This window comes from Onthophagus taurus, chromosome 7, assembly GCF_036711975.1.
Source record: "Onthophagus taurus isolate NC chromosome 7, IU_Otau_3.0, whole genome shotgun sequence".
NCBI lineage: Eukaryota > Metazoa > Arthropoda > Insecta > Coleoptera > Scarabaeidae > Onthophagus > Onthophagus taurus.
The window spans coordinates 1,904,708-1,921,950 of NC_091972.1; the positions used below are offsets into that span (position 1 = coordinate 1,904,708).

Consider the following 17,243-nt stretch of genomic DNA (forward strand, 5'->3'; position numbering starts at 1 on the left):
TATTCATTGAAAGTTAGGTTCTCATCAATGATTATGCCAAAACTTTTCACTGAGTTTTTACATGTCAATTGTTTGTTTCCTATTCTTATGTTGATTCTATCTTTAATACTCTCTCTAAGTTTCTTTGGACCAAAAACAATAACGTCTGTTTTTGATTGGTTAAGTAACAAATTATGACGACGAGACACCTCCACAAGAGTGTCCAGATCGGCACTGATACGCACGCAGGCCTCATCCACCTCGTTCTCTCCAAAAGACCCACATAGCTGTGTGTCATCTGCATATTGGTGTGTTTTACAGAAAGAGACAAATTTATAGAAATCGCATGTATACATCGAAAATAGAAGTGGGGAGAGTACCGACCCCTCTGGTACACCAACCCCAGACAGGTAACGTCTTCGACTCCCGACCGTCCAAGCCAACGCTCTGCATCCTACAGATTAGAAAGCTGTTTAATATCTTAATCGCCTTATTCTTCAAACCAATATAATGCAACTTTGCCAATAGAATTTTGTGACTTAAGGTATCGAAGGCCTTGGAGTAGTCAATCGTCCATCGCTCTCACCACATCATCCACGATATCAAGCAATGCAGTAACGCAGCTGAAACCTGGACGAAAGCCAAATTGTCGATCGGGTAGAATGTTATTGTCCATAATATAGTCTTATTATAGTCTTATGTCTCCACCTGCATCGACGAGTAAGGTTACAGACGATCTGCAGAAACTATGTCCAGAATATATCTCGAGATTTGGCAGATTCAAAAACTCGGCTATTTGTCTTCTTATTTTTCCCAAGCTACTAATGCCGGACGGAGATCGATGAATTTTTTACAAATCGGGTAAAAATTATCAGTAATAGTAAATTTTCTACTGATTTTTGTTTTGGTATTGGGCACTAATTGTATTTTGGTTGAGAGTTTAAATTTCAACTAAAATCTTTTTCAATTTGCTGAACCTTATTCTACCATCTGTACGTTTTCTCGACAATTTACGATTGCCGTGCAAGTGAATTAAAGTGAATTAGTGTTGCCTTTCGAAATTACCGAAATTGCGTCTGAAGACGCACGGCTAATCTCGAATATTTCTAGTTCTAGTGTTAGTTCTAGTTTTACACTAACACTATCACTAGAACTAACACAAGACCTAGAACTAGAATCATTCGGGTTTAGCCGTCTTGAAAGACGTGCGGCTAAACCCGAATATTTCTAGTTCTAGGTCTAGTGTTAGTTCTAGTTTTGCACTAGCACTATCACTAAAACTAACACAAGACCTAGTACGCGGTCTACTGGAATTCAATACTCTCGCGAATATGAACTTATGATGTGAGCTCCCAAAAGAAAGGTAGGAAAAAATATTGTGCCAAGAATAGTCAAGGAATTGTAGAACTTACTTTAATTTATTTTATTTTATTTTTTAATTTAATCGAAATTAACAATTAGAATGATCAACTGGGAATAAATAATCATCACCAATCATCAACCCAGCGGTTAAAAGAGCATCTTGGGCTTTCTTTAAAACTTCATTGCTTGGTTTCTCATCTCTGGTACATATAAATGTGATTCCTACAAGAAAATCAATATAAAAACGCAAAACGAATATGGTATTATTACCATCTTGTTTATGCCCATTTACACATAAGAACCAAACTGCATACGATGAATAATCGGTTGAAACGACCCAAACGCTACTTAAAGCTAAACATTAATAATTAAAATTAATAATTTATAACGAAACTAAAATATTCTTACGAAATTCATTCGATTTTGCTACGAATTCGGAAGTAGATCCTATTTGGGTAACAGTAATGATGAGATCTTCATTTTTTCTGACAAGAAATATATCAAATATTTTTTATTTCAATATTAATAAGAAATTCCTTACCCTTCAACAAATCCAACTTCTTCAATTATTAATTTACCAACTTGTGCATCATTTGTTGTTTTCATACAAGATTTTTTGCTTTTTTCTTCATTTCCGGTGAACATAATGTTCCAATTACCCGCCATCTAAAATTATAACACATAAATAAATTATTTATTAATTATTAAAATATAAAAAATTACTTTCATGCTATCAAAATTTTCTATTAACGACATTTCACGATTACATTTTGGCACATCACCAAACACCGAGTTTATTATCATTATAGTGCAAGAAATAGATAAGAAGATAATTTCAGAACCCATTTTTACTGTAACAGTAACAAATAACAATAACAATCTTCGATTTTGTGAAACGGGTTTAAATAGAAATTATAATTACAATGAATTTATTTTAATTGCTTTGTTGATGTCTATAATAAAGTTTTTTTTTTCTTAAATCTGTCGTTTCCTTTGCTTACAAATTCTTGTTATTAATATAATAATAAGTGTTTTTAGAAAATAATAAATAGGTAACATGGTAATTATCATTTGCATGTAAAATTGTTTCGATTAGGTATAGAATTAAAAATATTAAGAAAATAAATTTTAACTTATATTTTCTAACTACCCCTGTATAAGATGTTACAAATAAAAACAGGGATGGAAAATGGAGAAATATAAAGGTGAAGTAGAAAATTTAATAAGGAGAAAATAAGAAGATAGAGTAAATGGGACAAAAGGAAAGAGTGGTGATAGCAAAAAACGAACTACTAACCATACTACAATACAATTATAGTACAGCTTAGGTACAAAGAAGATTGAAAAGTAGATTTGATCCCAGTTTTACGATTCCTCGATAAATTAATTTATTTACAAACAAGATAAATATCTAAGTTCACAAAAGCAAGAAAATTGTATTCAATCGGGAGCATTAAAACATAGTACAAGGTTAGGGTGTTCCCTAGAGGACACTTTGATTTATCCACATCAGCTCGAACGGGAATTGTAGAGATAGATAGTGTAGGTTTTTGAGTTGATGCCCCATTAATTTTCGACTTGCGAGGTGTTTAGCACATAGAACACTTAGTCGTTATCAATCATGAAGAGTCGTTCAAAAGTTTTGCAAGTAAGATTTTTAGTAGGTAATTTGCCTTTTTCGAGGTAGCTCGGGGCATTGTTTGTCGTGATAAATGGCCCTATGCAGAATACAATGCAGGAAGTGCTTATTATCCTACTACCGGGATACAGATTGAATTATTAGCTTTTCAAAAACAATGCAACCTTTATAGTCATGCAGATGTTGCTAAAAAAAGCTACAACTACATAAAAAAACATCTATAACTCAATTCTACGTTTCGATAATTTAGTTATCCTGTATAAGTTAAATTACAAATGTGAAACTCAATTTATTTTAGTTATTCTCACACAAAGTTTAATTACATACAAGCAAAGCTTAATAAACCGAATAATTGTAACCTTAGAGAGAACATTTACAGTGTCGTAGTTTAATGGGAAACTGAATACGGATCTAATTTGTAAGGTCACGCTTTATGCCTGGATGGGTACTCTTAGAAGAGGTGGAAAGGTCAATACGGACCCGCTTTAGGGTGCATTTTATCATCCTACAAAGCTTCGGTGAAAAAAGGCCAGTACACTCGAATCGTTTTGTCGAACTCTCGTGATTGATTGATTTCTGAAAGCTCGTTAAAACCCATACGGGTTTGGAAGCAAAAACAGAAAATAATATTATCGTTGAATTTCCAAATTTTAACAAAAAATATGTACTTTTATAAACATTCTACAAGCGCCTCCACCAAAAAAGAAAAGAAATTTTTAGCGGAATAAATTTTAACACATAAAACTTTTTGAAAAACTTCTCATGGGTTAAGAACTTTCATAGGTCGCGTTTCAACCGTATTACCTGAAATTCCACACTGGATAGCCGTTCCCGATGGACTCGAGCTTTAATTGAACCCCTACGTTCGACCATTCATGGATCTCACGTTCCAAGAAGCTATAACAAGAAACGTCTTTCCACGTAAAGTCTTATTCCCACGACACCTCTCGGTTAAGTGCGAATCAATTTAAAAAAAAATAGACAGATTTCTTATCTAACAAACTTATTATAATTATTAATCATTGATAAAACGTGCTCAATTTTCTTTTTGTTAATTTTAATCGCAAGAGATACGAGTCAGCGTCCATAAAATATTTAAATTGCATCGACCTGTTTATTTATAAACCTATTTATCCAACGAGCGTATAGTTAGGAAGGCTTTTAAATGGCGTGCTCATTTCATTCTATGGTGATAACATCATGGAAAATATGTGTACGCCAGCAAACTGTTTTATAACAATAAAAAACCTTCTTAATAACTTGATATGAATTAATTATTTATGTAAATTAAGATTTTTACTTCTTTTCCGGAAAGAGAAACACTTTACTAAATAGAATTTTACCTAGTTACGCTGAGCCATTAATTATGGCAAAATTCTGCTACAACTTCGACAACTAACTTAGTTACTACTAACTGATGTTAAATGTTAACGTTAACAGCTGTTGTAAACAAAGTTGTTATTAAAACAACATAACCCAACTGCAATTAATTAAGTAATCTTTTTTTCTAAAAAGTTGAATCAACAAAATTATTCGGCAGCGGTAATTGGGTGCTGATTCATGCTGATTAAGAGATGTCACCGTTCAAGTTTACATCAGTGGAAATTGGTTCAAACCAACAGTGTAATATGTAGGTTAGTTCAAAGTAATTAGGAGACTAATTGCTCTAACGAATTTGAAACGAGGTTATTGATCAACTAGAATCATCCCTATCAACCACACAAAGATATAACTACTACGTTAAAACTTTAAAAACAACTTTGCTAAGTTACAACGATTATTTGTTCCTTCTAAAGTAATTGTCGATTTGTTTAAATCATTAATCTTTTAGATTAATTGATATTGATCAATTTTCCTCATCTAAAGAAAATACATTTATCATTCACATAATGGTGCTAGTTCCAACTAGTCCCCTTCAGCAAAACCAATCTTGTTACATTGAGACCAAATATTTGCTTGTAAATATATTCGAACTTCGGGTTGACTTTCAAACTAACTTCGACAACACCCCAGTTATACCCAAAATTCATAGCAAATCGATAACTTTCGCATTAATTTTAACTAATTTTATTACTTTCCCTTTGAAATCCAATTGGAATGTTTTCAATTTAAATTTATTGATAAAATTTTAATAGAAGTCTAAACTATTTTCATCGTTTGCTTCAGATTACGTTGCTCTTTTGAGTATTAACTTACATAAGTTACGTAAAGTTAGTTGGACGATGATTTATTTAGGGATATTCATACTATGAGAATAAAAGGTAAGATTTCTGGAAAGGATAATTTGCGGGATTTTGAAGTAACAGTGACAATGCAAGAAACTATAATGAAGTTATACACCTATATCTTTTATTTGACTCTACACATATGAAAAAATTACATGAATGCATGAAGACATTGATAAAGGAAGGTTAGATATTGCTGATGCAAGATTAGATATCGTTTACAGAAAACTAGATATTGTTGGCAGAAAGTTAGAACGGGAAATTATATATTGCTAATAGAGGACTAGGCGTGGCATGTAGAAGACTAGATACTTTCATTACTAAATGTTCTTAACAGAGAAGTAGATACTGCTTATGAAACACTGAAAAACGTTTGCAGAAGATTAGACACTGCTAATAGAAGACTAAGTACTACTTACAGAAAACTAGGTTCTGTTGGCAGAAAGTTAGAAAGCGGAGATTAGACATTTCTAAATACTATTTAACTAGACACTGTTGATACTGCAATAAAATCCCTGTTTCCGAAGAAACAGAAAAAAGACTAATTAAATTTAAGAAATTTACAATTTTGGATTAGACTATAAGTAGTTAGTTTTGTTATGATTTTCGTTTAGTTTTAATAAAAATTATTACGATGTGCAAGAAAAAGGTAATTAACCTTCAAATTTTGACCTTGACATTTACATTTTGACAGGTATTGATTTTGGCGACTTTTCAGACGATTTTCGATTCTAAAACCATGCGAGATCGATAGATCGTGTCGATTTAGTCCTTAGGCCGCAATTTCATCCATTTCTGAATCATTTTATATATTTAAATTCCATTTTTTTCTTTCCAAACTTTTACATCAAATTACGAATTTCTCGAAGGAATTTGACACCCGAAAGCGCGATTATCTAAAAGAACGAAAAATTAGCTACAAAATTACAAAATCTTAATCAAATTTAAAGTTTATTAATAATTTCGAATATTTTAAAAGTTGATGGTTATTTTCTTTAAAAAAATCAATCATTTTGGCCAACCTGTGTAATTTATAATTCCCGCCATTTTATCAACCAATCAGAGAGCCCAGATTCAAACTGAGGCGACCAAATTCGGATATCCAAGAAGCCTTTGTCCAAAAAGGGTATATAAGGCCGCGCAAATTTGACACCGGGAGAGTTCAATTTTGGCTAGATCGAAGCGTTGTCGAATTAACGTATAATCTACGTCAATTTAACCTAAAAATTTCTAACCTAAGTTTGAACTTTTTTTTGACAACTCAATTTACTTTTATCTAGTAAAAGTAAACAAGTGTTTCTAAATTATTTTCGAAGAAATCGAAACATACTTGAGATCGAGTCCAATGTTCCATCTTGTTCCCGAAGGACCCGAGAACTAAATTTCCCGAGAATCCTAACCTTCTAACACCGAAGAACATCCATCCCGCAAGACCAAGGTCAACCAACCATTTTTAACTGACATGTCACACCTCCGTAAACAAGTTAAGTGAACATAATTTCCTTTTATCGAACTCTTTAATTTTTATAACCCTCGCGATTAAAATAAAAAAATCAATCTTAACCCTTTGTGTCCCGACGGTACTTTAAAGTACCGGTAATTTTAAACACTCATTTTAAACTGTAGTTATCTATTCGGCGCATTTAGAGCTGTCTGTACTTTCTATTATACAAGTGTATACAAGAAATAATCTGTATAAAAAACGTCGCAATCCGCATTATAGGATTTTTAGGTACACTTTAAACTTATTCATCCAGATGTGAGGTTAGACGTTTAGTGAAAAGTGGTGCTGTTGAATTTTGTTGTACAAGAAGGTATTTCTTTGATAAATGGTTATTAGGTGTGAAAATTACAGACCATTATAAAAAGAAAACATTGAGCTTAAATTTAAAATAAGTCTCATTCCTTAATTTCAATAAACATGGTTTCTAAGAATTTTTAAATTAGCATCTTTTTTGACTCTTTTAAATGTAAGTGTTGTTTCAACATTTTTTTTCTTAATATTTTTCCAATTCAACCCAAAAATTATTATACATCATTTTCAAGAGAAAGCTTTGAGCTTTAATTTAAAGTTTCAAAAAATAAGTTTCATTCCTTAGTTTCAATAAATACGGCTTACAGGAATTTTTAAATTAGCATCTTTTTAACATTTTTAGGTTATTCGAAAATGTAAGCTTTGTTTCAAAATTTTTTTTCTCTATATTTTTCCAATCCAACCCAACAATTATTATACATCCTTTAAAGAGAAAGCTTTGAGCTTTAATTTAAAATAAGTTCCATTCCTTAATTTCAATAAATACGGCTTACAGGAATTTTTAAATTAGCATCTTTTTAACATTTTTAGGTTATTCGAAAATGTAAGCTTTGTTTCAAAATTTTTTTTCTCTATATTTTTCCAATCCAACCCAACAATTATTATACATCATTTTAAAGAGAAAGCTTTGAGCTTTAATTTAAAATAAGTTTCATTCCTTAATTTCAATAAATATGGCTTACAGGAATTTTTAAATTAGCATCTTCTTAACATTTTTAGGTTATTCGAAAATGTAAGTTTTGTTTCAAAATTTTTTTTTCTCTATATTTTTCCAATCCAACCCAACAATTACTATACATCATTTTAAAGAGAAAGCTTTGAGCTTTAATTTAAAATAAGTTTTATTCCTTAATTTCAATAAAAATGGCTTACAGGAATTTTTAAATTAGCATCTTTTTTGGCACTCTTAGGTTATACGAAAATGTATGTTTTATTTCAACAGTTTTTTAAAATATCTTTCCAATCCAACCCAACAATTATTATACATCATTTTAAAGAGAAAGCTTTGAGCTTTAATATAGAATAAGTCTCATTCCTTAATTTCAATAAATACGGCTTCCAGGAATTTTTAAATTAGCATCTTTTTTGACACTTTTAGGTTATACGAAAATGTATGTTTTAACTCAATACTCTTTTTCTCAATATTTTTTTAATTCAACCCATCGATTGTTATAGATCGATTTAAACAGAAAGCTTCAAGCTTCAATTTAAAATAAGTTTTATTTCTTAATTTCAATAAACACGGTTTCCAGGAATTTTTGAATTAGCATTTTTTTTGACACTTAGACTATGCGAAAATAGGGGAATTGCATATTTTGCTAAAATTTTATTCCAAAGGCCTTTACTGAGTGTATTTTGATAGCGTTTTAATTCTGTCTGATTCTGTCACAAAGTTTCAAAATGTTTGACTTCTTGGGACACAAAGGGTTAAAAGACACTTATAAATTAACGCGTATAAGCTTTGTCAATTTCAACACTCTTATAAAGGAGTTACCTCTTTCTTGCACAGATTTCTTTATGCTCTATTTTATATTTAGTTTGTAAATTTAAAAATTTAATTATAGATGTCTCCATGAACTTGCGTTTTATTTTTTTTTGTCCCTGAGATTCATGTTCTTTAATTTAACAAAAAAAATGTATGTTTTGTTCGTTGTTATCCAATTAAATAATTGTTATATGTTTTCTGTGTGATTTATTTGTAAAAAAATTTGGTTTATATAATTAATTAATTGGAACAAAACAAAATAATACAGTACATTACTAAATATTCTTAGCAGAGAAGTAGATACTGTTTATAGTACTCTGGATAGCGTTTGTAGAAGACTAGACATTGCCAATAGAAAACTAGGTAGTAGAACACTAGATACACCTCGTAGAAAACTCAATATTGCTAATTGAAGACTAGATACTGCTTGTAGAAGACTAGATACTACTGACAGAATACTACATGTTCCTGGTAGAGAACTAGATACCACTTGCAAAAAACGGGATACTGTTGACAGAAGATTTCCTCCTATAATACTAAGATAATAAACCTATAATACTATGTTGTTAATTAGATATTATCTTTATTTACAGATTAAAATCTTTCACATAGTCGCATAAATAAATAGTTAAATGGAAACGTTTCAAATATTTTTAATGTAAACAATCTCTTAGTTATCTTAACTAAAAGATGTTTTTAAACATCAAGTTTTAATTCGCAGCTTTAAATTTCATAACAATCATCCTACATTCTAAACAAATATTTTTCGAACTTTCCAACTAACTTCGAAAGCTCTCGTCTTTAACCAAAAATTCTAATTCAATCGATAACTTCCTATTCTTTTCAAGCGATTTTTCGCCATCTCATTTGTTCCTTCTCCATTTCTTAATTCTTTAGAGAAAGTTTTTTTGTGATTGTTTATTAATAGATATACCCTTGAAGCTTGTTATTGTACTGGATCGTTGGAGAAACTTTCTGCGCAATCAAGTTTCGCCGATATACGAAGCAAACAACTTTCATTAGATTGAGTTCGTATAATTTTCGCGTATTTTCTCGTTTCGTTTGTTTTCTCGCTGGATATCTTCGTGTACATAAAAAAGTAAATCAATGATTTATTGAGATTTTTATGGTTTAACATTGAAATTTTCCGTGACAAGTTACGTGTTAACGTAAGATACTGCTTCTTATACGTTGAAGATTTATAAGCAATATTCGCCCCCGGTGTGAACCATAAATTTTTTTATAAATTTAAAAGCCACGTTGAATCAATAAATTTTTATGATTATTTTCGGGTTTACAAAAAAAATCATTTTATTTTTCCTTAATTTTAAAGGAAATTTAAATTCTGTACGTATCTGGTAATTTTCCAAATCTCGTTGGGTGACTTGCAAATAAACGTCCTTATCAGACCTTTACCCTTTTATACGGGGTTACAAACACTCGTTTTTCTACCGGTTGGTTAACAAAATTCTGTTTATCTCACAATGTCATTTACTTTTATTCGTCGCATTTAATACCATGTAGCGTCCAATGGTGGTTTTAGGGAACATTACAGGGCGACGTGTAACATTAATTCTCATTTATTACGTTCTAGGCTGAAATTTCGATCTCGCACAGATAGCGATCGCATTTGCATACTGTTGCGGCCAATAATGCGAAGCGATAAGACAAATTTTCGATAGTTTATGCGCACGTTTGTGTGAGATTTATTCAAAAAAAAATTATAAGCTCATTAGAGTTTTTTATAAATCTCTAAAAAGTTTTATCTTAAAAGCCGTATAAAAATGTTAGTAAAGTTGGTAAAATCTACAAACGCACAAAGTTTTTCGTAAGATAAAGACTCAATTTCAGACAGACATTACTCTCCTTAGTTTATTACTTCAACCTTTTCCTTTATATTCCCTTGGAGAAGACGAGATCGCTTCCTTCCTTCCACCTTTTAAGACATTGTGCGTAATTGTCCCTTCCCTAGTTTTATTTCTCATAAAATACAAGTTTACGCTTTTCTCAGTATTACGCACAAGATGTAACCTTTAAATGTACATTTACGCACGATTAGCTTTATGACTCTTTGTCAAGAAGAGCTTATAAGCAACCATGAAAATAGATTGAAAGCAAACAAAACGCTATTCTCTCCTTGCATCAAAATCCTATTAATGCTGCAATTTTGTAGCAGTCAGGAAAATTGAAAAACGAATCTGATTAAACTAGGATAAAAAGAGTCGTCTTGCGTCTTAAGAGACGCAAGGCTAAACCCGAATGTTTTTAGTTCTAGATCTATGTTAGTTGTAGTTTTATACTAGCACTATTACACAGTAAAAAATGGATGTAAAAATACATTATACTACATTAAACTACAAGATTGACTTATGAAATAATACATGAATTAACAACGTAATTTTCGAAATCCAGTTAATACCAAGTAAAATGACAGGAAATTAGTATATTTACAAAATATTACATTTTTTTAATATGAATTACACAAAACATTGTAAACTATAGGAAAAACCTGTAAATAAATGGAAAATCAAGTAAAACAATGTAAATGTATTTAATAAATTGGGAAATTATGTAATATTGTTAAAAATTACTATTACGAACATGTAAAATACGGGATGGCCCCACCACCATTTTCTGAGTTCGCACAACTCTGTGCTTGCAACTACGCACAACACGTTGACATCATTCTGCTGAGTACAGTCTAATAACGTATGAATAGTCGCGTTATACGTTATACGCGCTCTCTTATAATAATAATAAACCACTTTAATCTGTCCATTTAGTGTTTGGTTGTTTGGTGTCCTTTAGTACGTATACAGGTTGTACACAAAGTTTTTGTGTTCCAAGTTTGCCGTCTGTTAAAATTGTAAAAGTTTACACTTTTTCCACTATTCTTTTAATGCTTTTGTACTGTAAAACATTATAACAATGGTGGAAAAACTATTGGCTTTCATAATTTGGACATAAAACGAATTTGGATATGTAGAACTTCCATAATGACATTCGTATTTTTACAATTATTTAAGCTTAAAATTATGTAAAAGTACAGGGCTGAATAATGAATTATTACATAGCAGACGAACTACAATATTCATAGCACAAGTAATTTTACATATAAATATAGTTATTTTTACGTGTTAATACGTGTACATATCCTGGGTTAAGAAGTAAAATTACATCAATCACAAACGAAAAGTACAAACATAGAAATGGAAAATGCGCTTGTTTAGATATGTATTTATTTTGCTATTACATACGTGTAACTTTTTACATGAATATAGATGGCAATAAATTACCAGTACTGGACTATGTAATTATTTTTTACTGTGTAGTATGGGGAAGTAACACTATACCTAGATCTAGAATCATTTGGGTTTAGCCGCACGGCTCTAAAGACGGGTAAACCCGAATGATTCTAGTTCTAGGTATAGTGTTACTTCTAGTTTAACACTTGCACTGCCACTAGAACTAACATTAGATCTAGAACTAGAAATATTTGGCTTTCGCCTTACGTCTCTTAAGACGGCTAAACCCGAATGTTTCTAGTTCTAGGTCTAGTGTTAGTTCTAGTTTTACACTACCACTATTACTATGTAGAACTAACACTATACCTAGAACTAGAATCATTTGGGTTTAGTCATACGTCTCTAAAGACGGCTAAACCCGAATGATTCTAGTTCTAGTTTAACACTTGCACTGCCACTAGAACTAACATTAGATCTAGAACTAGAAATATTTGGCTTTCGCCTTACGTCTCTTAAGATGGCCAAACCGGAATGTTTCTAGTTCTAGGTCTAGTGTTAGTTCTAGTTTTACACTAGCATTATTACTATGTAGAGCTAACACTATACCTAGAACTAGAATTATTTGGGTTTAGCCACACGTCTCTAAAGACGGCTAAACCCGAATGATTCTTGTTCCAGGTATAGTGTTGCTTCTAGTATTACACTTGCACTGTCACTAGAACTGACATTAAATCTAGAACTAGAAATATTTGACTAAACCCGCATGTTTCTAGGTCTAGCGTTAGTTCTAGTTTTACACTAACACTATTACTATGTAGAACTAACACTATACCTAGAACTAGAATCGTTTGGGTTTAGCCACACGTCTCTAAAGACGGCTAAACCCAAATGATTCTTGTTCTAGGTATAGTGTTAGTTCTAGTTTAACACTTGCACTGCCACTAGAACTAACATTAGATCTAGAACTAGAAATATTTGGCTTTCGCCTTACGTTTCTTAAGACGGCTAAACCCGAATGTTTCTAGTTTTAGGTCTAGTGTTAATTCTAGTTTTACACTAGGACTATTTTATGTAGAACTAACACTATACCTAGAACAAGAATCATTCGGGTTTAGCCGTCTTTAGAGACGTGCGGCTAAACCCGAATGATTCTTGTTCTAGGTATAGTGTTAATTCTACATAGTACTTAGTGCTAGTGTAAAACTAGAACTAACAGTGTTAGTTCTACGTAGTACTAGTGCTAGTGTAAAACTAGAACTAACTATAGTGTTAGTTCTACGTAGTACTAGTGCTAGTGTAAAACTAGAACTAACTATAGTGTTAGTTCTACACTAGCACTATTACTATGTAGAATCATTGTCTTTAAATATATTATAATACTATTTAAAGACAATGGTAGAACTAACACTATACCTAGAACTAGAATCATTTGGGTTTAGCCAGACGTCTCTAAAGACGGCTAAACCCGAATGATTCTTGTTCTAGGTATAGTGTTGGTTCTAGTTTTACACTTGCTCTGTCACTAGAACTAATATCAGACCTAGAATAGAAACATTTGGGTTTAGCCCTACGTTTCTTAAGACAGCTAAGCCCGAATGATTCTAGTCCTTGGTCTAGCGCTGCATAATGACAAATTATATGACGTGTTGCATTTTATATGGAACAAAGTAAGTAGGTACACCCTGGTTTCTATAAAAATATATTTTTGTATATTGCATTTTAAGTGCAATTCCCTGTAGATCTACATCATAGTCTAAACGATAGTGCATCCTTTTGCAGACCACTAGTCCCGTAAATTTAGTAAGTATTGGAATTGAACCGTAAAAAATCCTATTAATACTGCAACGTTGCAGCGGTCAGGAAAATTGAAAAACGAATCTGATTAAACCAGGATAAAAAGGGTCGTCGATCGTCAATAAACGCTGTGGCTGTGTAAAATTGGATTATTTCGTGCCCTTTTTCAATTATAAAAGTCATTCTTTGGATAGAGAAATCTCGCAGTAGAGATTTTTAGAGGAAATGGGTAACTATACGTCTGCGGTGAACGATTTATGTTTTTAATTCCTCATTTGTCGGACTCTACACCGGGTGATTACTCGAATGGAATATAAATTTTCACGTTTCCGAGGTTAAATTTAGGGTGAAGTTATATTTTAAAAGTTCCAGTTATCTGTCTTCATTTTCCCAGACAAAATTTATCCGTCTCAAAAGTGGTGGAGAATAAAAAGTTTATTTTTAACTTAGCTTATTACAAGACTTTTTGTTATTTTCGAGATTTGGAGTAATAGAGACAACTTTTCGCTTGTTGCAAAGGAGTTGGTTTCTATGTTAAAACGACTTTGAGTTAAAATGTTCTGCCTCAAGAAGTTGTATCAGCATAACTAATTTGAAATTATTTATGCCATAACCTTAATTGGTTGGGTTGTTTACCGACTTTCATCTAGGTTTGATGAAGTTCATTGGTGTTTCAAAGATTATTTACCTTATTTCGCTGTTTCAACATATTTAAATTTCTGAAAGCTCGACTTATGAAAAAGTACTCTATATTTAGTTGAATAAATAAACTGAAAACTGTAAAAGTGTCCTCTAACGGCGAAGCTTTAATACTGTTTCAGAAAATCAATACATTCAGTAGATTCGTCTATTTTCCGTTTGGAGCGTTTGCGTCTACACTTCGCGCTGGTAAAAGTGCTACCGACCAAGATCAACCCACTTAAAGCCGAGCTTTCGGGCAAGTCACATGTCTCCGCTGTAAACAATCCATCGCTTCGAATTGATTCGACGATGTTTATTTAAAAGTTTCGTGCGCGGGAAAAAAATAAAATACTCGTCTTAATCAGAAAAATCAAAAAAAATTATTAAGGAATTTTAACACAAAACTAGTTTTGAATTTATAAACGAAAAATTTATACAAATCGAATATTTTTTTAATGTTGATCTCGAGAGTGCACGTCGCGGAATCGCAAGAAATCCACCGGCCGACACCGAAACATATCCAAAAAGGGCGGATTAAGATGTAAAAAGTTTATTTTTTCTAACTTCTACACGACTTTTCTTACTGTTTCTGTAATGATTTCCGAATTTCTTAGTAACGAACTCTTTTTAGAAAATCAATGTGCTCAATAATTAGAGTTTAGGGGAATAACCGTTCATAATCTCACACTTCTTAAGTGTTGCATCTATGGGTCCACGTGATTAGTACCAAAAGAATTATTCAAAATTAACAAAATACAGATAAGTAATAAACGGGAAAGTAGTTACAAATTAGTGCCAAAGAAATATTAATATTAATAAAATATATTTACCCAGAAAAATAAGTAAGATATCAGGTAGAGAACAACATATTTTTCGTATTAGTATACCCCGTATTTATATACACGATTAAAACCATATATTTTAATAGAGAATTGTATGTCTATTATACACGTTATAACATGATTATAATAATTGTTAGCCAAATATAAATTTAAACGATCGTTAATGTATTAGATTTAAACAAAAATAACTTTTAAAATTTAAAAAAATTAATTGAATTGTTAACGAATGTAAAATTTAAACCGAAAAAACGGCGACGGCAAATATTTTCTTTGGCTTTTGGAAAAATAAATGGCCACAGCGGACGTTAAACCAATTGCAACTGTAAGTGGTGCTCAAGCTAATCCTGAGGGAGAAATGGACGCTTTGCTACTAGGAAGAACCAGGGTATGTGTGTTACTTTTTATTGTTAAACTCAAATATATAATAGATTCAAAAAGTTACTGAAATAGTTCAATTAAAACTAGAATTAACACTGGTACTAGAAACATTCGGGTTTAGCCGTGCGTCTCTAAAAACGGCTAAATCTCAATGTTTTAGTTCTACTTTAAGTACTTTAGTTCTGTTATCTATTGTATCTATTATTCTGTTATCTGTGTATCTATTATTGAACTAAAACTAGAATTAACTACTATCGTTAGAACTAAGATTAGACTAGAACACTAGAAGAAATAATGTTATGCATAAAACAATTAAATACAAAAAAAGCCCCCGGCGAAGATGGAATAACAATTGAAATAATAAAAACATGTATAGAGGCCAACAGCAAGATATTCCTGTCAGTATGTAATGATTGCTTAAAAAATGGGTTATTTAAAAAGCTAAATTGGTGTTAATCGAGAAGCCAAAGAAGAATATAGACCAGAAAAAATCATATTGGCCAATATGTTTGATAAGCTTGGTAGGGAAAATGCTAGAAGGCTCATCACCAACAAATTGGTCCGGGAATTAGACGAGAACAACTTAATTAGCAAGATACACTATGGCTACAGAAAGAGAATGGGGACAATAGAAGCAATAATGTCGTTAGCGCATAGGATAAGGGAAAGAAAAACAATTAAGTTATGCCGTAATGATATACTTAGAGGTTAAAAACGCAAACTAATAAAAACAACAAAATAATAAAAAGTAGTAGTTCTGAGAAGTATGTTGGCGTCTACATGGATAAAGATTACGAATGACTCATATTAAAAAAAATAGTAGAAAAGGCTTCAAAAATTCAAAATACTCTATCCACGATTATGCCACGAATTGGAGGACCAGGTGAGGTCAAGAGGAAGCTTCTAGGATCAGTCGTGAGATCGATGGTGCTCTACGCCGCCCCATCTTGGGAAGAAGCCCTGAAGTACAAAAATTACAAAAACCTAATTTGAATGTCTGAAGACGTACGGCTAAACCCGAAACATCTAGGTCTAATATTAGTACTAGTTTTAGTTCAGTAACAATACACAACCTAACACAATGTAGTGCTAATTAGTACTACTTAACACTGTCACTAGAACTAACACTAGACCTAGAACTAGAAACATTCGGGTTGGGTTGGGTTTTGTTGGCGTCTCTGAAACTTTTCTAGTTCTAGGTCTAGTATTAGTTCTAGTTTTAATAGTTATTCAGCGCTAGATTGTTGTATATTTTTCATTAAACTAAAACTAGAACTAATACTAAAGTAGAACTACAAAAATTTGGGTTTAGTCGACTTAAGAGACGTATAGCTATACCTCAATGTTTTTAGATCTAGGTCTAGTGTTACTTCTAGTGACAGTGTTAAATAGTGCTAGTTAGCACTACATAGCGCTAGGTTGTGTATTGTTATTGGACTAAAACTAGAACTAATACTAGATCTAGAACCAGAAAGCAAAATATTTCTAGTTTTAGGTCTAGTATTAGTTCTAGTTTTACACTAGCACTATTACTGTGTAGAACTAATACTATACCTAGACCTAGAACTAGAATCATTTGGGTTTAGCCACACGTCTCTAAAGACGACTAAACCCGAATGATTCTAGTTCTAGGTATGATGTTAGTTCCAGTTTTACACTTGCACTGTCACTAGAACTTAACTCTTAAGGCAGACCAATTTGAATTACCTCTTATACAGGGTAATTCAAATTCGACCCCCTGTCCTAGCAGGCATCTTCAGAATAGAGAGTAAGGTACAAGTTGAAAATACATTTTGAAC

At 31.8% G+C, this 17,243-nt stretch overlaps 2 protein-coding genes across 6 annotated transcripts in view; one reads left to right on the forward strand and one right to left on the reverse strand.

Annotated features, from left to right (window-relative positions):
- Positions 1-17,243, forward strand: part of LOC111423653 (inactive dipeptidyl peptidase 10) — a 149,038-nt gene that overhangs the window by 9,870 nt on the left and 121,925 nt on the right. The window contains exon 1 of one of the 4 annotated variants that reach the window (XM_071197427.1): positions 14,405-15,451. The exons of 2 other annotated variants lie outside the window; for them this stretch is intronic. In XM_071197427.1, coding sequence (XP_071053528.1) covers positions 15,356-15,451 — 96 coding nt within the window. In that variant the 5' untranslated portion in view covers positions 14,405-15,355. Of the gene's footprint in view, positions 1-14,404; positions 15,452-17,243 lie in introns of those variants that run through there. One more of the 4 variants, XM_071197430.1, reaches the window with a different exon arrangement.
- Positions 1,399-6,991, reverse strand: LOC111423664 (uncharacterized). 2 transcript variants are annotated; one of them, XM_071197814.1, is made up of 9 exons: positions 6,536-6,991; positions 6,228-6,425; positions 5,890-6,101; positions 3,785-3,877; positions 2,065-2,192; positions 1,883-2,007; positions 1,750-1,826; positions 1,612-1,695; positions 1,399-1,563 (listed from the first exon to the last, which is right to left on the reverse strand). In XM_071197814.1, the coding sequence occupies exons 5-9, from the start codon at positions 2,185-2,187 to the stop codon at positions 1,430-1,432; spliced, it is 543 nt and encodes a 180-aa protein (XP_071053915.1). In that variant the 5' UTR covers positions 2,188-2,192; positions 3,785-3,877; positions 5,890-6,101; positions 6,228-6,425; positions 6,536-6,991; the 3' UTR covers positions 1,399-1,429. The 2 variants fall into 2 exon arrangements, with proteins under 2 accessions (XP_071053915.1, XP_071053916.1); XM_071197815.1 differs by lacking the exon at positions 3,785-3,877.

Coding starts and splice junctions, on each gene's coding strand:
- LOC111423664 (XM_071197815.1), bottom strand. CDS start 2,187: ATGGGTTCTGAAATTATCTTCTTATCTATTTCTTGCACTATAATGATA. Junction 1,827..1,882: donor GAAGTTGGATTTGTTGAAGG/GTAAGGAATTTC, acceptor ATTTCTTGTCAG/AAAAAATGAAGATCTCATCA. Junction 1,696..1,749: donor AGCAAAATCGAATGAATTTC/GTAAGAATATTT, acceptor ATTAATGTTTAG/CTTTAAGTAGCGTTTGGGTC.